This window comes from Lithobates pipiens, unplaced genomic scaffold (assembly GCF_037356315.1).
Source record: "Lithobates pipiens isolate NorthernLeopardFrog02 unplaced genomic scaffold, aLitPip1_a1.2 Scaffold_22, whole genome shotgun sequence".
Classification (NCBI taxonomy): Eukaryota; Metazoa; Chordata; class Amphibia; order Anura; family Ranidae; genus Lithobates; species Lithobates pipiens.
The window spans coordinates 193,126,911-193,147,346 of record NW_027507784.1 but is presented as its reverse complement, the minus strand read 5'-3'; the positions used below and the strand labels follow the sequence as shown (position 1 = coordinate 193,147,346).

General features: G+C 45.0%; 1 protein-coding gene across 7 annotated transcripts in view; it reads left to right on the top strand.

Annotated features, from left to right (window-relative positions):
* Window positions 1-20,436, top strand: part of LOC143924449 (ubiquitin carboxyl-terminal hydrolase 22-A) — a 221,187-nt gene that overhangs the window by 90,727 nt on the left and 110,024 nt on the right. For 6 of the 7 annotated variants that reach the window (XM_077448773.1, XM_077448771.1, XM_077448767.1 and 3 more), the window contains one exon: window positions 4,266-4,310. The exons of the other annotated variant lie outside the window; for it this stretch is intronic. In XM_077448773.1, coding sequence (XP_077304899.1) covers window positions 4,266-4,310 — 45 coding nt within the window. The remainder of the gene's footprint in view (window positions 1-4,265; window positions 4,311-20,436) is intronic. 7 annotated transcript variants of the gene reach the window in all.

The window sequence follows — 20,436 nt, the reverse complement described above, 5'->3', positions numbered from 1 at the left end:
CACTCAAGCGGAGTGTGGGGGATAGGTTCCGTCACATTTTTGGCAAGCAGTGGGATGCTTCCTGCAGTCTGGAACATCCCAAACCTCCACCTGGATCCAAGGTGCGGAGAGGAGGAGAGATATAGATTCCAGCCACCATGGAAGAGGAATTCAGAAGGAGGTTGCGAGAGAGGCAGCTACAGCACAAAGGACCAGTATCAGAGCAGGTCCTGCTGGGATGGTTTGATTCTATTCGGTGCGAACTCTGGAAGGAAGCGCTAGCCCGTGAGCAGCATCACCAGGGAAAAGTTCTCCCCTCCAATCAGGAAAGGTACTGGTTGCAGTATGGATTGCGGATGCTGTTTTTAGGAGAAAAACTGCACAAGCAGCAGACAGCTGAATTAAACAGGTTTGTCTAGGCAGAGATGAAGCTGGATGAGAGTTGCAGAGCCCTCCGGTGGCATGTATCCCAAGCATGTCCCTGGATAGCGGATGACAGCCCAACGGAAGGCTTAAGCTACGGCGGCCTGGGACTGTTGTATTTGAAGCTGACAGGGGATTCTAACTTTGGAAGTGATTTGGAGTGGCGGTTGGACGAAATCATGGATTTCAGAGAAGGGCTACTGAACGTCTCGGAAATGCACTGGGCACTGGAAGATATAGTTTCTGGCCATTCAGGAATGGGAGTTGGAGATTGCCTACAGACGGCTGCTAGACTCTGCTTAGTGCCAGGGCTGGGCTCCCTTTGCCTGGGACTATCAGGAAATACCAGTTGACGGCTCTGAAATCCTGGCTGAAGAGTCGGCAATGTGGCAGAGTAAGTGTGCTTTGCCAACCTGCCCCCGCAGCTATGGACGCAGAGGTCTTATGGCAGATGCAGCAAGTGCTGACTGACCTTGATGCTCCTGTTTCTGCATGGGATGATCTTGGATGGAGGAATGTGCCTGTCCAGCAGTATGCCAGAGAATCGGCAGTGGAAAATCTGGAGATTGCCATCCCCAAAGCTGAAGTGCAGACAACGGGACAGAGCTCTGTTAACCTCTGCTCTGCACCAATAGCATCTTATGGGTTCCACGGACAGGAGATGGTGAAACTCTATCCCCAGACACCAGTTGCAGAGACAGGGGATTTGATAGACTTTTCTGCTGAGGAAAAACAATCTCTTGAGCCCCCAGCAGAAGAGCTGGTATTAGGGCCAAACTTCACTGTGCTCTGCCAAGCACCAACAGCAGGATCTGTGGAATTACAAGGAACTTCCCCAGCTGAAGCGCTGGTCACCAGACGGAGTCCAAGACCTCTGCCCCACACACCTGTGGCAGTTCCGGAGGCTCAGGGTGAGAAGGTGGCAATCACTTCCCAGCAGCAGATACAGGGGGAGAAGGGAGAGGAGGTATTTGTCCCTCCTCAACAATTGGCCAGGGTGGAGAATGCGGTCTTTCCTCCCCAGCAAAGATCTTTGCACCTGGGAGACAGTACCATAGACATGCCATCCCAGCAGCCAGATGAGGGAATGGAAAGGTAAGTAGCCAGCTCACCTCCCCAATGGCAGCTTCAGTTTGGGAGTGGAGGAATACAGCTTCCTGCCCCAATGGTTAACCGGAGCGGAGGATGTGGAGTCCCCAGCAGAAGTGCTGGCAACAGGGCAGAGTGCTATCAAACTCTGCCCAGCACCGGCATCAACTGTGGAGTTCCAGAGAGCTGGGCCAGTCGGCTCATCTCTCCAGCCACAGATTACAGAATGCATGGACTTAATGGACTGTTCATCAGAGGATGTCTTCGATTATGCATCACCTGCTCAAGTACTTGTAGCAGGACAGAGTACTGCAGACCCCTGCTCCATATCTGTGGCAGTTTCAGAGGCCCAAGGTGAGATGATGATGGTCCCTCTCTCCCAGTGGATTTCAGAGATGCAGGGAGGAGAAGCAGACATTTTCCCTCCCCAACAAGGGTTCATGCACCTGGGAGACAATACCAGTGAAAGGGCGTTCCAACAGGAGACTGCCCCAGAATGACACCAACCCAGCTGAAGTGCTGGCAACTGGGCAGAGTGCTACTGAACTCTGCCCAGCACTGGTAACGGCTGCAGAGTTCCAGGGAGCCGGGGCAGTCGGTCTCACTCCCCAAAAGTCAGCTGGAGTGGATGATGTGGGGTCCTCAGCTGAAGTGCTAACAGGACAGAATGCTACTGGCCCCTACACACAACTGCAGCTTGAGCTGATATCCGTGGATGGAACTTCATTCTCCACTGGTATACCCCAGGGATGCTTGGCCGTTGGCCCAGATCCCCAACAGCTTGGAGTGAGCCCAGTCACCCTGTCTTCTCTTCAGCTGCTGAAAAGACTCCAGAGAGGGCCAGTCCAGGCCTCTCACCAGCAGCGGATATGTTCTCAGAGGCAGAGGTTGGCTGGGTGAGGAATACTCTGTTTGGAACAATTTGTTTGGGGTACTGTGTGGATACCAGCATTAGAGGACTGGAACCCCAGACTATCTTCAGAGTCAACCTGTCTGGGGTCATCTGCTGCCGAAAGGGGAGAAATGTGACATGTGTAGCCGGGACACAGGCTTTTTGAGGGGACTGAATGCGAGCCTCTTGCCCACAGATTATGGGCCCTGGCATTTGGGGGAACAGTGCTCTTTGTGAGCTGTATGCCTGAGGTGGTGTTACTTGGATTCAGGTCCATGTCACCCCCCCCCCCCCCCCCCCCAAAGACACACAGACTCTGGATATGTATATGCCATGTTGGCAATAGACTGAATCACTGTGAAGTCACACTGTTGTGACTTAGGTGGCTGGAGTTGATCAGTCAGCATCTATCTGTTGTCTTGTAAAATGTAAATGAGTCTAGTCTGGCTTGACACAGATTCTAAAGAGTATTTCACCTATTGTTTTGTTTGTGCGCATTAACCCTACAATTGAATGAAGGAGTCCAGTGATGATTAGATAATTAGCTCATGCTAATTAGGTTTGGTTTTAGTCATCCTGCTGTATATATTTGGGTAAGATCTCAAAGGACTATTTGTAATGTAGTCCAAGACTGGTGTTGTCTAGTTCTTGGGGGTTCCTATAGCCAGATCCATTGGCGTTGTTCCAGGACTTAGGAAGCGGTATACTGATGGAAACACTCAAGCGGAGCGTGGGGGATGGGTTCCGTCACAAGCCATATTTTATTCATGAGGACAGAGTGGTGTTATGCCCTCATCAAGGCTTTTTCCCAAAAGTGGTTGCAGGCTTTCATCTGAATGAAGATATTGTCCTGCCATTGTTTTTCCCAAAACCATGTTCCAGGGGAGAAAAGTCACTACATTGTCTTGATGTAGAGAGAAGTGAAAATGTATTTAAAGAAAGCTGCTCATATTCGTAAGACTGATGTCTTATTTATTTTTCCAGAGGGCCCTAAAAAAGGACAGGCAGCGTCGAAATCCACTGTTGCTAAATGGATTCGGCAAGTTATAATTCAAACTTATGATTTAAGGGATAAGATTCCCCCTATTCCAGTTAAGGCGCACTCTACCAGAATGGCTAGTGCTTATTGGACAGTGCGTCACCAGGCCTCCTTTGCTCAGATCTACAAGGCCGCAACTTGGTCTTTGGTCCATACATTCACAATATTTTACCAAGTGGATGTAAAAAGGAATGAGGATATCGTCTTCGGGCGCAGTGTGCTGCAGGCAGCAGTATAAGTCTTCGAGGTCTGGGGGTGCACTACGGGTTGTCTCCCTCCCCATTGCTATGAGACATCCCACTAAGTAAATACTTAAGGCTCTGTGTCCTATGATGTACAATAAAGAAAATAGGATTTTTATAACAGCTTAACTGTAAAATTATTTTCTTGGAGTACATCAGAGGTCCCACTCCTCTTCTTTTTATGGGGTTTAAGTATATTGCTTATTGCTTGGCTAAAAAAATTGAGGTACTCCTGGAAGGAGGCAGGGTTATATAGGGGACTTCCTGTATTTTGTGTGCCAGTGTCAACACCTGAAGGTAGCTATAACCCACTAAGTAAATACCTAAGGCGCTCTGTCCTATGATGTACTCCAAGAAAATGATTTTAATGATTTTACAGGTAAGCTGTTATAAAAAAAAATCCTATTTTTTGTTTTGCCTCCATTGGTGTGTAGCGTCACGTGGAAATGATGCATACAGTACATTCCAGTAATATTTATTTACTATTAAAATTATCTTGTATTTTCTAAAAGTTGATAAAACAGTTGTGTTCTATTGAAAAGTATCTGCAAAACTTAAGATGTTTAAAATATTCAAGTTATGTTCTTTTTGTTTTCTTTAGCTTTTGCTCCGTCATTGGCTTCTCCTTACCAGTATACAATGACAGGTAGGATTTTTTTCACATTTTGGTTTTACTTTTCTTCTAACTAGTGGGCTGGATGGTATTGCAAAGCAAAACGTGTTGATGGCTAAATGTGAGACTGTTATACTTAATACTTAAACGCATAGCTGACTTTTAATTGTATGCTCCGTAATATTTGTGTTTTATAATAAATAAAAGGCTATTTATAGCAACTGTCAAATCGTAAAGAATTTGTTAATGTTGTAGATGATATTGCTGGGTGTTGGGGGTGGTGTATTTTCTAAGATCTAATCTCCAGAGGGCTGTCATCCTTATTCTAGCTTTACTCCCCAGTGAGCCACTGACCTTGAGCAAGCATGTGCATAGCAGATATTGGATTTCTGACAAGGTAAATGCTTGTTCTGGGTGAGTGCATTTTTCTATCCTAAAATTTATTGAGAATTGACACCACCTTTAAAGGTAAACCTGTGTTCATAAAACACATGATCACGTTCATATATACAAGGAATATAGTATGCATCCTTGCAAATAATAACCCATTACCTTTTTTTTTTTTTTTTTCTTTGTACTTTGCATATATCATTACAGCTGAAGGCAGTGTAAATCTTACATATACATTCATCCTGTTGGAGTCTTTACTGAAAAAGCAAAATATGTAATTATCTTGTACAGTACAGAACACAGGCAGAGCATTCATTTACCATGGGTAGTAGGCATGTACCTTCAGGTGATTGGACACTGGCAAAGCTTTTGAAGGGATCCCCCTGGGCTCCTCCCCAATAACCCAACCCCACTCCGTTGTGTGCAAGTGGCAAAAGGTGATAAACTTTTTTTGCCTTGGTGGAGAAAATCAACCTTAGTGTAACTAGTTCATTATTTTTCTTTTATCATTTTATCTTCTGATTTATCATTTAGGCCCCTTTCACACTGAGTTTTTCAGGTGCTATATCGCTAAAAATGGTGCCTGTATAGCGCTTGAAAGAAACCGGCCTCTTTCACTCCAGTGTGAAAGCCGGAGGGCTTTCACACTGGAGCGGTGCGCTAGCAGGACGGTGAAAAAGTCCTGCTAGCAGCATCTTTGGCACGGTGAAGGAGCGGTGTATTCACTGGTCCTAAACCGCTCCTACCCACTGAAATCAATGGGGCAGCATGTCTATACCGCTGGCAAAGTGCTGCTGCATTGGTGCTTTGCGGGCGGTTTTAACCCCTTTTTCGGCCACTAGCAGGGGTTAAAACTGCCCTCTAGTGGCCGAATACCGACACTAAAAAGACGGTAAAGCGGGGCTAAAAACTGCGCCGCTTTACTGCCGATGCCTATACCGCCCCAGTTTAAAAGGGGCCTTTAGGCTCTCACTGTCTTCTAATGCTAAATTAACAGTGTGTTCTGATCGGTGCAACCTTGGTAAAACCTTAGGCGCCATACCTGGACCCTATGCTTTGGGAATGGTCTGTAATGTTTCGGGCACTGGTTCTTGCATCGGCACTCACCTTGGCACATGTTGACTTAGCCATAGGATGCTACAAAAGTCTAGGAGTGGTCCATCGCTATGGAACCCTAATAAAAACCCCTTCGGAGATGTATCCAGCTTGATGGGCAAATCCTGGAGTTCAGCGCCGTGGACAGGCAAGACAGGATTACCCTGTATATTTGACTATAATTGTAAAAATCAGGCTATATTTGGGTTTCATTCACCTTGCAGTGTAAACTTTTCAAACTTGGCGCTAAAATCCAACCACTCTTATAAGGTTCTTAGGTGCTTCCTCCCACCTTTTTGCCATGAGCATCGGTTACAGGAATGGTCCTCACCTGGGTAACCACATACTCTTACAGACATGCTTACACTATACTCCACACCTTTATTCTGTGAGTGCCTCACAAGGAAAAATCCTCAATTTGTAGCTATGACAGACCATGCAAAGGGAAATCTTTGCAAAATCTACACTGCTGAATGCCCGCACAGCACTCACGATGAGTCCCTTGCATGAAGCAAGAACCAGCTCTAACACTGGTCTCAGCATCTGCTTCTAGCTCTTTCATGCAACCATATGACCCTAACTAAAGGACGTTGGGCCTGGTGTTCACCGCTCTGTACTGTAAAGCTCGAGTTACATTTGCCAGTAACCATTTCAATACAGGGCATTTTCACCCCCTTCCTGCCCAGGCCAATTTTCAGCGCTGTCGCATTTTGAATGACAATTGCGCGGTCATGCAACTGTACCCACATTTTTCCCACAAATATCGCTTTCTTTTGGTGGCATTTTGATCACCTCCTGTGGTTGTATTTCTTGCGCTATAAACGAGTGACAAGTTTGGGAATTTTTTTTTTTTTTTTTTTTTTACTTTTGCTATAAGAAATATCCCAATTAAAAAAAAAAAATTTTTTTTTTAAATGTTCCTAAGTTTAGGCCGATATGTACTCTACCTATTTTTGGTAAAAAAGAAAAATTGCAGTAAGCATATTTTGATTGGTTTGCGCAAAAGTTATAGCATCTACAAAATAGGGGATAGATTTATACCTTTTTTTTTTTTTTTTTTTAAACACCAGTAATGGTGGCAATCTGTAACTTTTAATGTGACTATGACATTATGGTGGACATATCAGACGATTTTGACACATTTTTGGAACCATTGGCATTACTACAGCAATCGATGCAAATACTGTGAAAATGTGACTAGCAGTGAAGGGGTTAACACTAGGGGACGATCTGTCACCCCTGTCAGAACAGGGAAGTGGGTGTTTATATATATATATATATATATATATATATATATATATATGTATATGTGTATGTATGTGTGTGTGTGTGTATATATATATATATATATATATATATATATATATATAATACATACACACACACACACACACACGTCCCTGTTCTGTGTCTCCAGCTCACAATCGCTCGTGGCCGGCGGTCATCGCGACAGACGGCCTTGAGCATCGGCACCCCTGCTGTGCGGTGGGGCGCGCACCTGCTATCCGAACCCCGTGAGCCAATGTATATAGTTGGTTTCGCGCAGGGGAGACAACCTGCCGCAGTAAAACTGCTGCGGCTGGTCCAGAAGCAGTTAAACCTCATTTGTTATGTAGTTGCCCACCCCATTAATTTGTTCAGATCTTTTTGCAAGGTTTCCACATTCTGCAGAGAAGTTATTGCCCTACTTACCTTAGTATCTTCTGCAAATGCAGAGAATGAACAGTTTACCCCATCCTCCAGGTCGTTTATGAACAAAATAAATAGGATTGGTCCCAGCACAGAGCCCTGAGGGACCCTACTACCCACCCCTGACCAATGAGTACTCCCCATTTATCACCACCCTCTTAACGCGCCCTTATAGCCAGTTTTCAATCCATGTACTCGCCCTATGGTCCATGCCAACGGGCCTTATTTCGTACATTAAACATTTTAAGGGGAACTGTGTCAAATGCTTTTGCAAAATCCAGATACACCACATCTACACAGGCCTTTCTTTAATCTAGATGGCAACCCACCTCCTCGTAGAATATTTATAGATTGGTTTGGCAAGAACGATTCATGAATCCATGCTGATTATTGCTAATGATACCGATTGTTCTCATTACTAAAATCTTGTATATAGTCCCTTATCCCCTCCAAGATCTTGCATACGATTGATGTTAGTCTAACTGGTTGTAATTTCCAGGCGTGTATTTTGGGCCCTTTATAAATATTGGTGCTACATTGACTTTTCTTCAATCAGCTGGTACCATTCCAGTCAGACTGTCAGTAAAAATGAGGAACAATGGTCTGGCAAGTTACTTAACTGAGTTCCCTAAGTACCCTCGGGTGCAAGCCATCTGGTCCCGGTGATTTAATAATGTTAAGTTTCCCAAGTCTAATTTTAATTCTGTCCTCTGTTAACCATGGAGGTGCTTCCTGTGATGTGTCATGATAAACACTGCAGTTTTGGTTACTTACGATCACGGCCAGCTTACTAGTGCCCACCTCCCCCCCCCCCCCCCCAGGAATAAATAAGTGCCACCCAGCAGTGCCCACAGTGCCACCCAGCAGTGCCACCCACAATCTGCCTCAACAATGGTGCTGCACCCCTTTGCCACATATCCGTGCCCATCAGTGCCACCTATCAGTACTGCCTTATCTGTGCCTATTAGTGCCGCCTTAACTATGCCTAACAGTGCCCACCAGTGCAGCCTATCGGTGCGCCTCATCTGCGCACTTCAATGAAGGAGAAAAATTACCTGTTTGCAAAATTTTATAACAAACTATTAAACATGATTTTTTTTTTGTTTGTTTAGCAAAAAATAAAACTCCCAGCTGTAATTAAATACCACCAAAAGAAAGCTCTATTTGTGGGAAAAAATGATAAAAATTTCATTTGGGTACAGTGTTGTATGACCGCGCAATTGTCATTCAAAGTGCATCAGCGCTGAAAGCTGAAAATTGGTCTGGGCAGGAGGGGGGTTTAAGTGCCCAGTAAGCAAGTGGTTAAAGCAAACCCATCTCTCCTCTGTTCTTTGTTCCTAAGATTTTATCCAAATTTATCGTTTAGGGAAGTTGGCTCTTTTGAAATTCAGTGTCTTTGTATTCTCCTTAGGTTTCCTATTTGTGTGCTTTTTCCTGAAGCCAATTGACCTGTGTTCGCTGTTTCCTAAATTTCCCTCTATTTCCACATCCGTGATCAAGTCTGTATTGTTGGTAATCGGTAGATCCAGTAACTGTTTCTAGTTGTTGCGTCTGCCATCTGAACCATGAAATTGTCCTACAAGACATTTAGGAACTGGCGAGCCTTAGACGAATGTGTGGTTTCCTCCTTTTGACAAGGAAGCTAACTTATCTGGTAGCCATTTCTTCTGCAAGAAGGGTATCAGAATTGGCTTCTTTCTTGTAAAGAGCAATATTTAATCATGCACCAGGCTAGAGTAATGTTGCCTCCTCATCCTAGCTTTCTACCGAAGGTGGTTTCAAGTTTTCATATAAACCAGGATATTGTTCTGCCTTAATTTTTTTCCAGAAAAGTAACTACATTCTCTGGATGTAGTGAGAGCGGTGAAACCCTATTTGCTTAGATTTGCAAAACTGATGTTTTGTTTGTATTGCCTGAAGGTCCTAAAAAAAGGACAGGCAGCGTTGGAATTTAGCATTGCTAAATGGATTTGAGAGGTAATTGTTCAAGCTTATGGTTTGAAGAGGAAAGTTCCACCTTTACAAATCAAAGCGCACTCCACCAGGGCTGTTAATGCTTCATGGGCAGTGCATCACCAGGCCTCCATGGCTCAAATCTGCAAGGCCGCAACTTGGTCTTCAGTCCATACATTCACTAGATTCTATCAGGTGGATGTGAAAAGACATGAGGATTTCTCCTTTGGGTGCAGTGTGCTGCAGGCAGCGGTACAAGGTCCTCAGGTCTGATTGCACCCTACTTTTTGTTGTCTCCCTTCCCTCCGATAGCATTGCTCTGGGACATCACATCAGTAAATACTGTGGCTCTGTGTACCGTGATGTAAGAAAAAGAAAATAGGATTTTTACAACAGCTTACCTGTAAAATCCTTTTCTTCGAGTACATCACAGGACACAGAGGTCCATCCTTTCTTCTAATACACATATATTGCTTTGCTACAAAACTCTGAGGTACTCCCAGTAAGGGGAAGCGTTGTATAGGGGGCTAAACTTCCTGTCTAGGGTGTGCCAGTGTCCATCCCCTAGTGGCGCTTATATAACCCATCAGTAAATACTGTGGCTCGATGTACTCAAAGAAACTGATTTTTACAGGTAATCTGTTATAAAAATCCTATTTTTCGCCAGTGTCCAAGGTGTTGGTCATGAGTGAAGATGTGCTCTGAGGAGCTCCAGGAGGGATCCATGCTGGATTTAAAAAAAAACTCCACTACCAGAGCCATCCACGCCACTGTGGCCACAGGATGGTACCCTTCTTTTAGGGCTGGAGCCTAGGAACCAGGATTCTTTTTGGTCTTGCTACATTACTTAGTTGTCCTGAGGGGTCCTATACAGGTCCAAAGGAGTGGAACCCCTATTAAAAGGGACCCGGTCTTTGAAGGTTTAACTATGCTGCCTGCCATGAAGGGCGAAGTCTGGATTTGTCTGTTTTCAGCAGTATCCTGCAGCTAGGAAAGGGTACAAGAAAAGCTTGGGAACGGCAAAGTCCACCTATGACTTTTCTTTCAATATGTAATATTGTAATGCCTTAAAGCTCCCCTAGAGGGAGTAAGAATGCATATACCCTGTCAATCTGTGCTAACTCACAGCGTGTATCCTAGCAGCTGGAGGGGATTCTCCTCTCTCCCGCTCTCTCAATTGGGGAAAGTGAGTGAGTGGCTAGGGGGGGTACATGTACTTTTGCACATTACATTTGTAAACAGTATTATGAAATGCTAGTGTGACGAGCACTAAAGGGCGACAAACTGCTAAAGTACACCCCCCCCCCCCCCCCCCCCCCGCCGCCCATGCCGTCTTACTTGGCTAAACATTTTACTTGCCTATGTAAAAGAAGCCCTTCTCAAAGGAAGACCGCATGGTGGCTGCAGCCTCCTCTCCTCTCCTCCTGGTCTGCGCGCTGAGATTTTTACATTTGAAAGGAGGAGGGAGGGACGGTGAAGGGGCGTGGCTAAAGCATTCAGGCGCCCTGTGCAGACTCTGGTGTCCTTGTGAAGCCCACGGCGCACAGACAATCAGGTTTACACCTGAGGGCTTAAAAGCTGACGCTTTGAGAACTAAAGGTGTCTACCAGAGCAGCTGAAGCAAGGCTGACACAGGAGGGCTGGAGCACTTGAGGGGTGTACACAGGCATTTTCAGTACAGGAAAAGACATTGTTGTTAAGCATCAGATTAATCTATGCTGCCATTGTTTTCTATTTCGTTCATTGACTGACACAGCTCCATTAATCTTGACTGTAGGGTTATTACACGATCTTCAGGAGAGGACTAGGCAGAACATGTAATACATGTGAAAAACAGAACTGTACAGTTCCGCCCAGGGGGTGGTCCCTCTGGCAATAACCCCTCAGCCTGCTTCCTGCATCTCAGTTTTTTTTTTTCTGCCTAGTTAAGGAGAAGGCCCTAGGCTCCCTGCTGGACCATCAGTCCTGGGGATTTTTTCTGGATTTTTGCCTTTTGCGCAAGATTTTTAAGATCTTGTGATCTTCTATCAACAGCCGGCTGGGTGACAAGCTGGATACTATAGATCCTTGTCAGCCTTGCCATCGAGCATGTGCAGGCCCCAACTACGCGCTGGGTCAGCCACAACATGCCCCTCAGGCTCCAGGGGCAGCTGGTGAGCGCAATGCTCTGGGGCACACATGACCAGACTACGGATGTCTTTGTCAGTGTGCCGTGGCCCGCAGCCACCCGGTACTGCCCGGGTGTGGGTCTGTGATAGGATGCCTCCAGCTAATGCAGGTGGGAAGTACAGCTCTCCCTGTCTTGGCAGGAAAGAGCAGCTGGGCATTCCCTGGGAGGTCAATTAGGCGGTCTCTCTTCTCCCTTTCTTCTCTCCCAATGCTACATGACTGGGCCGTAGTGCAGTGTTTGTACCTTGGCCAGGGGTCCTCCGGGGGGGGGGGGCTCTGATCCTTGATTGGGGGCTGCACTTGCGGTGTCCCTGTGCTGTCATCTGTCTCTCTGTGGGTGTCTGTGGGCTCTGCATGTGCTGCCGCCATAGCGCTGACCGCCGCCATTGTCTGTGTATTCTTTGTGTACAGCATGATCGTTGGCCATTTTCTGTTGGCCTCTGTGAGAAGCATGGTCGACGGCCATTCCCCCCCCCCCCCCCCCCCATACAGGACACCCAGCGGCAATTTTCTTGTAGCCTCTTGTAAAACCAGCATGGTTTTGGACGCTTTGTCGGCGGTCCTTGAAACGCTTGTTGCCAGGGTGGAGGCGATGTGCGGGCACAAGGGGGGGGGGTAAAAGCAAGCAAGCCTGTCGCCCTATCTGGTTATCCACAAGGATAAGGTGGTGTTGCGTCCGCAACAGTCTTTTCTACCAAAAGTGGTCTCGGCTTTTCATATCAATGAGGACATTGTATCAGACAGATTGTAGTACAAGCCTATGTCTTGAAGGGGCAGGTGCCCCCCTTTCTGGTAACGGCCCAATCCACAAGGGCAATCGGAATGTCTTGGGCCTTCCGACATCAAGCGTCTGCCGCTTGGTGTCGGAATCTGGTCGTCTGTCCACACGTTTACCAAGTTCTACAAGTTCGTGCATCGGCTGATGCCTGTTTTGGCTGCAAAGTTTTGCAGGCGGACGTGTAGTTGCAATTGAATATGCAATATATATTTTCTGTTTTTCCTGTTTTTTGGATAAAAACACAGTACTGTTATGTTAATGCACTGTTGCATTACTTCCGCAGTTTGGTGCGGTCTTGGGTGATCACTCCTGTTGAGGATGCCCTGTGTTTATTTTTTTTTATTTTTTTGGGGGGGGGGGGGGGGTGGGGGTTTGTGGTGGTTCTTCCATGCACTGTTTTTTGTGGGTAAAGTTTCACTAGTTCCCACTTGCCATGGTGGATGAAGTTTTGTGCTGTTTTCCCACCCGTCGTTTGGCACTGCTTGGGGACGTCCCATTTGTTAGAGAGGAGCTGTGACAATCGGTGAATATAAGAGAAAATGGGATTTATTTTTTATTTTTTTTTATTTATTTTTTTAACTCGCCTTTAAAATCCTTTTTTTTGTAATTCACCGACCGAGACAGCACCCGCCCCTCCTTTTTATCTTTACGTTATACTGCTTGTTGATGTACTGAGGTCTGTCTGCAGATGGGAGGGTTGTTAACCAAGGGACCACCACTCTGGGCGGAAAAAGAGTTCTGAGTGTTGTATTGCAACTATGCCTGGTATTCTCTTAGTGATAAGGATAACAACCCATTTGTTAGAGAGGAGCTGTGTTGGTCAGTGAATTAGAGAAAAGGATTTTACGGTGAGTACAAAAAATCCTATTTTATGCTGAATAGGATCATCCAGATAAGCATTTCCTCCCTCCAAAGAGTTTCTTAGTTCTCTATCCCATGGAGCCATGGAGGAAAAGTTCACCAAAAGATGTAAGGTTCCAGCAATTGATGCTGTGATTTCCAGTGTGAATAAAAGTCTAACTTGTCCAGTAGACAATGCACAAATGCTTAAGGATCCAACAGATAAGACGTTGGCATTCCTGTTAAAATCCTCTTTTTTCCTTAGCAGGGACTGTTCCTCAGCCTGCAGTTGCAGCAATAGGCATGCTTAGGATGTAGAACAGATTGGTCACTTGAAGCACCTTTCAAAAAGCTTCTGATTTTGTTTTCCTTTTCATGGGGAGCGACTAGTTAGAGAAGATTTGGATAGATACATCCAGACGATTTCTAGTGGAAAGAGTACTCTTTTTGCCAATTAAAAGGTATAAACATCCTTCATTTAAACAGACATTCTCCTGCTCCAGGGCCATCCGCCTTTAGGCAGTGGCGATGGCCTCCGTTGTCAGACTCTAGAGGAAAACCTCAGGGTCAGACCCAGGCACAAAAGAAGACCTGGGGCCACAAATCTGCAAAGCAGAATACTAAAGCCTCATCATGAAGAGGCATCCCCCCTCACCAGAGTGGGTGGAAGACTTCTGAAATACTCAGAAGTCTGATAAAGGGAAATTCAGGACAGATGGGTTCTCTCCACGGTGTCTCTAGAATACAAACCAGAATTTCGGCAGTTTCCACGGTCTCATTTTCTGAGATGAAACGTTCCCAAAGACCCAGGGAAAAGGCAATCTGTTTCAAGCATTAGACCGATTATTGGCTCAGGGGGTGATCATACAAATCCCCACCAAAGAGCGAGGTTTGGGGTTTTATTCAAACCGGTTTTCGGTACCAAAACCAAATGGGGATGTCAGACCCATTCTAGACCTAAGGAATCAAAATCAGTTCCTGAAGATCCACTCCTTTCACATGGAGTCAAGCCAGTAGTTTCCATCCTACAAGGAAGAACTTCTGGCATCCATCGACATCAGCGAAGCATAGCTGCTCAGTTTGTAGCCTTGCCCTTCGGGCTAGATACAGCTCCCCAGGTGTTCACAAAGGTATGGCCCCACCCCTGGCCATGGTAAGGGCACAGGACATAACAGTCTTGGTGTACCTAGACAATCTTTTGTTAATAGACCAGTCAATAGCTCGCTTGGAGCAAAGTGTACACATTACAACCAGTTACCTGGAAAGTCTGGGTTGGATTCTCAACCTAGAGAAATCTTCCTTAAAAGGGCTAAGAAAGCTGGAGTATTTGGGCCTGATCATAGGCGCAGCCCAGAAAAGGGTGTTCTTGTCTCTGGCAAAGATCAGCACCATACAAGAGCTCTTGCAGATTGGCAGGTCAAAAAGATTCCTCAGTTTGTCTTTGTATGAGATTAAGAAAGATGATGGCTTCATTCGAAGCATTTCCTTATGCACAGTTCATTCGCGACTGTTACAAAACAGTATCCTGTCTGCCTGGAACAAAACGATCCAAGCTTTGAACTTGGCAATGCGGCTGTCCCCAAGAGTGTCCCAAAGCCTCAGTTGGTGGTTACTAATCCATAATCTGCTGAAAGGGGAATCCTTCAGACTAATTATCTGGAAAGTAGTAACGACAGATGCTAGCCTTTCAGGCTGTGGAGCATTACTAGAGAAGACGACTGTCCAGGGATAGTGATCAAGGACCGAAATGGTCTTGCCCATCATCGTAGACATTTGGGCAGTGCGTCTGGCTCTGAAAACCTGGACTTCCAGGTTAAAGAATTGTCCTGTCAGGATCCAATCTGACAATGCCACGTCTGTGGCCTATATCAATCACCAAGGGGACACCAATAGTCCTCAGCTCAGAGAGAGGTTAACCATATTCTAACTTGAAACAACCAGGAGGACTGGGGGTTGGGACTTTAAATGAAGCAGGCAGGTGTAAAAAATTTGAATTTATTGGAAGTTGGTTACATGAGAGTAATCATGAATACACTAAGGAAACCAATGTATTTTGTTCAAAGGATAAACATACAGCAATGACAATGATCCATTAATACAAATCACATATTACAAGTGATCATTAAATCAATAAAAAATAGTTGGCATAGAAACATGGCATATAATAGCTCTATGCATTTTGTGGATTCATACTCTTCAGAAGCATGCACATGGAAAACTGAATGCTGTAGTATAACAGTAACAAGAATATCTGTAAGGTCTGACCCTGTCACAGAAGATTAAGATAAAATAGAATAATTAGAGGTAATCTTACCTAGGAAAAACCCCCCAAAACCACTCTCAAAAGTACTTACATTGTGTGTGTCTATGCAGTAGTAAAGCGCCAACATGGATCAGAAAACCCCTAGGGGTATCACTGGTGGGAGCTGAGGTGGTAATGACATACCGGGACTCAACAAAGATGGTTTCCAAGGAGGAAAATTCTGAAAATGGTAAAAAATTACTGAGTGCTGAGAACAAAAGTGAGGTTGTATTATTTCCAGAATTTTCCTCCTTGGAAACCATCTTTGTTTGAGTCCTGGTCTGTCATTACCACCTCCGCTCCCACCAGTGGTACTCGTGCCTGCGCAAGGCGCGTGTCGCACAGACTCGTGCCTGCGCAAGGCGCGTGTCGCACAGACTCGTGCCTGCGCAAGGCGCGTGTCGCACAGACTCGTGCCTGCGCGTGTCGCACAGACTCGTGCCTGCGCAAGGCGCGTGTCGCACAGACTCGTGCCTGCGCAAGGCGCGTGTCGCACAGACTCGTGCCTGCGCAAGGCGCGTGTCGCACAGACTCGTGCCTGCGCAAGGCGCGTGTCGCACAGACTCGTGCCTGCGCAAGGCGCGTGTCGCACAGACTCGTGCCTGCGCAAGGCGCGTGTCGCACAGACTCGTGCCTGCGCAAGGCGCGTGTCGCACAGACTCGTGCCTGCGCAAGGCGCGTGTCGCACAGACTCGTGCCTGCGCAAGGCGCGTGTCGCACAGACTCGTGCCTGCGCAAGGCGCGTGTCGCACAGACTCGTGCCTGCGCAAGGCGCGTGTCGCACAGACTCGTGCCTGCGCAAGGCGCGTGTCGCACAGACACATGATTGCACATAAACGCACGTTTTGCATAAATGTTGAATAAACGCATGCTTGCTAGCATAACAACTTTGCATGAGCACGTGTGCATAAATGCATATTCTATAAAAGCATGTATAGATATGTGCTTATTTATGTAAAACTGTATAAATAGGTGTTTGTTTGCATTTTACTCAGGAAGGATTTGATTTAAGTAATTTTTAAAATCGCTAGTAAAAGGGCTTGATTTAAATAAACTCTCATTTAAATCATTTTTAAAGAGCATCTATCATCTGTCCTGCAGTGGCTCCTCCTCTGACTTGCTCTTGACTCACCGTCAGTCCCATTCACTTTAATAGGATGGCTGGTGATGCGGCAGTAATACAACAAGGTGAGAGGTGTGGCAGCAGCAGGTGAGTGGATGCCCGCTAACGGGTGCAGCCTTGATGGATCTGAAATGACAAGTGCTCTTTAAAGGAAGGACTCGTTCTTGCTGGTAGTTGTGAAACCTTCATTGTTTGCAAATATTAAAGAGTCTGTTTAGAATAATAAGCTGTCAGGTTATTAAAACCGCAATATCCTAACCAATTCATACGGTTTGTAGTGTACATAGGTGTTGCAAAATGGGATAAAGGAATATTTCTGAACTTTGATTTATCTTATGGTTACTGCGAAATTGTGTGAATGCATCAATACAGTGCATGTTCTCAGGTTGCACAGCTTGGATTTATTGAATGAGTTTACCAAAAATGGAAATATTGCAGAATATACAGCCTCATGCTACATAACTAAACTCCAATTCATGCTGAATAAACTAAACAAAATTATTAATGCATCTAAATTGGAAAGCTATCTTTAGATTTTTACTCCAAAAGATATATATATATATATATATATATATATATATATATATATATATATATATATATATATATATATATATATATATATATATATATATATATATATATATAATTACACATACCCACGTAATGGCATACTTGCATACCTACCGTGTTGTATAGCGGTGGACCAACGTTGCCTAGGCCTGCATCCTTGTGGAATTACGTTTTTCATTTTTTTGTCTAATATAGTCTTAGACTGTAGTCTGTAGAATAGCTAAATGACTCCAGAAGAGAGAGGCGGCCTCGGTAGGCAGGTACACCACCCTCCGATCCAGTGATCATGTCTCCTGTTTCACCGATATCGGGGGTGGGGGGGGGGGGGGATTGTTTTGTTTTTTCCCCCTTTGAAGTGAGAGGCATCTGAGGCTGCAGTGTTTTGAAAGTATCTCAGACCACAAGTTTTTAGGGTAGTCTGACGTGGTTTGCTTATTCTTTAGACAGCAGAAGCCTGGTAGGTTAAGTGCACCTCTTTGGGACTGTCTGAGTCTGCCACAGTGTCCTCCGTCTTTTGCATTGGCTCTTGAAGCAGAAGTTATGAGCTCATTATTGTGAGACAAATAGTAGTAGTTCCAAAACCAAATGGGGACATGAGGTGTATTTTAGGATTTCAAGCTGCTGAGCATCCTTCTGTTTCAGATAAGCTAGATCTGTTCAGTGATGACCTTTCTGCAAAAGGTAGATTTTGCATGTGGCAGTTTGTTTCCAGGCTCATCAAAGATTTCTGTAATTGCAGTGGAAAGTCCTTTTTTTTTTTTTTTTTTTTTTTTGTGAGTCTTCCCTTTGGGTTGGCCACAGCTCTGGAGGGTTCACAAGGTGTCTAGCCCCAGTGCTGGGCTTGCTGAAGATGCCTCAATACTCATTACCTCAATCTTTTCTCAGGAAGTAGTTGATTCCATGGGCTCATTTCATATATTTCTGCAGGAGGAAGCTGTTTTTTAGGTCGAAGCACATTCCCTACATACAGCCCTACTCCAGGTCTTGCTAGAGGATCATTCTCTATGTGGAGCTTGAAGATCCAGGCATTGGATTGCCTGAAGGCTCTGTTCCCGGGGTGTTGCAGAGCAAAAATTGGTGGTTGATATTCTTCCTTTTCAGGAATGTGGAAGATAACCACTGATGCCAGTCTCTGCAGTTGATTTGAGGGTGGCTACAGTTCAGTGGGCTTGCTCTCCACAGGACAGAATACTGTCCAATATCTTGGAACTTTTGACCAGTACGCCTTGCTCTGGATTATAGGACAAACCAGTAGTAGGATCAATCTGGAAATGCCTCAGCAGGCATATATATCAACCACCAGGGAGGCACCAGAGGTCATGCGACTCGGAGGTGAACCACATTCTTTCTGGGACAGTACAAAAAGTTCTGTCTCTATCGCCAATACGTATTCCAGGGATTGAATAGTGGCAGGGGGAACTCTATAGGTGAATTTTACTAGATTACTAGTTGAGACAGGTGTGTCTGGGACGAAAGTCGCACTGCCAATAGGGGTAGATATACTGGTAACACCTTAGGGACCAGTTCTCCCTTATTTGAGGTTTTGCCTCTGTTTCGGCTTCGGACACATCTTTAGTGTTACCACCTCCCAGATTTTTCACAAATTTTAGTGTTGGAATTAGCCCAGTAGGGTTTGGTACACTGACATAGCGAGTCTTGCAGGGGTTGCTCCGTTGACACTCCCAGTCCAGTGGAACCTAATGGTCCTGAGTCCTGTATCTCAGCACTGTTGAGCCCCTGAAAGCCAGCTTTGGGGAACTTTAATTACAGGATTTGAAAATATTTTTTTGCCTGGGGTAAAGCCAGGAAGTGGCACACGCAGAAATATGTGAGTGGGAGATATATATTTTTTCCTCTAATCAGTAGGCAAAGATTGGCCTTAAGTACCGTTAAGGGTCAGTTTGTCCCTATCCATTTTTTTCCAGAGACCATTGTTTCTCACTCCTGGATTCCTATAGCATCTAACTTGGACAGTCCCGCCTCTCGGGCCACTCTGGTGTCCTTGGGACTTGAATTTGATCTGGTCTGTCCTTACAGAGGCCACTTTTTGAACTAATTGGGGGATTCTGTTAGTCCTTTTATCTCGGAAAGGTGGCTTCGTTGGTTGCTGTCACTTAACTAAGTGGAGTGTCAGTTGGCAGATCTTTCATGCAAGAATATGAGAATAAGAAAGTGTTTAAAAGAAATGGTATGCATCGCTGGGTGACACTGCGAACACACCAATATTAATGTGCCAACATCCCAATATGGATTATGAAAAAAAAAAAACGATTAGGTGGACACGGCACATGAGTACTCAATCTAAAAGATATTAGAAATATTTTATTATTTAGTTATCAAAATTTCATACACATAAAAACTGTCACATAAGTACAATAATTATTTTAGTAAAACATAAAACAGTGGTCAGGTAGTATGGGTCAAGCAATATTATGTTTTATTAAAATAATTGTTGTACTTCTGTGACTGAAATTTTTGATAACTAAATAATAAAATATTTCTAATACCTTTTAGATTGAGTACTCATGTGCCGTATAAAGTCCACCTAATAATAGTCTTTATTTTCTTCTTTCATGCAAGAAGCCGTTTCTTGGCCTTGCATTATAAGGTGATGTTGCGTCCTAATCCATCTTTATTGCCTAAAGGGGTTTCTAGTTTTCACTTGCATCAGGACATTGTCTTGTCTTTTGCCTTTTTATTTTTCTCCCAATCCACAGTTGGCAGGAGAGAACGCTACATACTCTAGAGGTAGTTCAGGCACTCGGTCTACTTGAGTTGTCGGCACAGGTCAGGAATCCTTGTTTATGCTGCCAGAAGAGCCCAGAAAGGGCAGGTGGCATCCAGGTTGATTATTTAGCAGTGGTTCTGTCAGTTTATCATTGGATGCTGATGGTTTAAAGGGAAAAATCCCCCCCCCCCCCCCCACCCCTTTTTTCCTGGGGAGAGATTCTCTACCAGCTGTGTGGGTGTATCTTGGGCTTTCCGTCGTCGGGTGTCAGTGACCCAGGTGTGCATGGCCACTATTTGATCTTTTCCTTATATAGCTACAGGATGAGATGTCCCAAGTAGTTATTATATTTATAATAACTGGCTCTGTGTCCTGTGATGTACGTTAAAGAAAATAGGATTTTTTTTCATCATCCTGTACAATCCTTTTCTTTGAGTACATCACAGGACACAGAGTTCCCTCCCCTCTTTTGGGGATTTATTGCTGGCTACAAAACTGAAGCGCTTCCTGTGTAGGAAT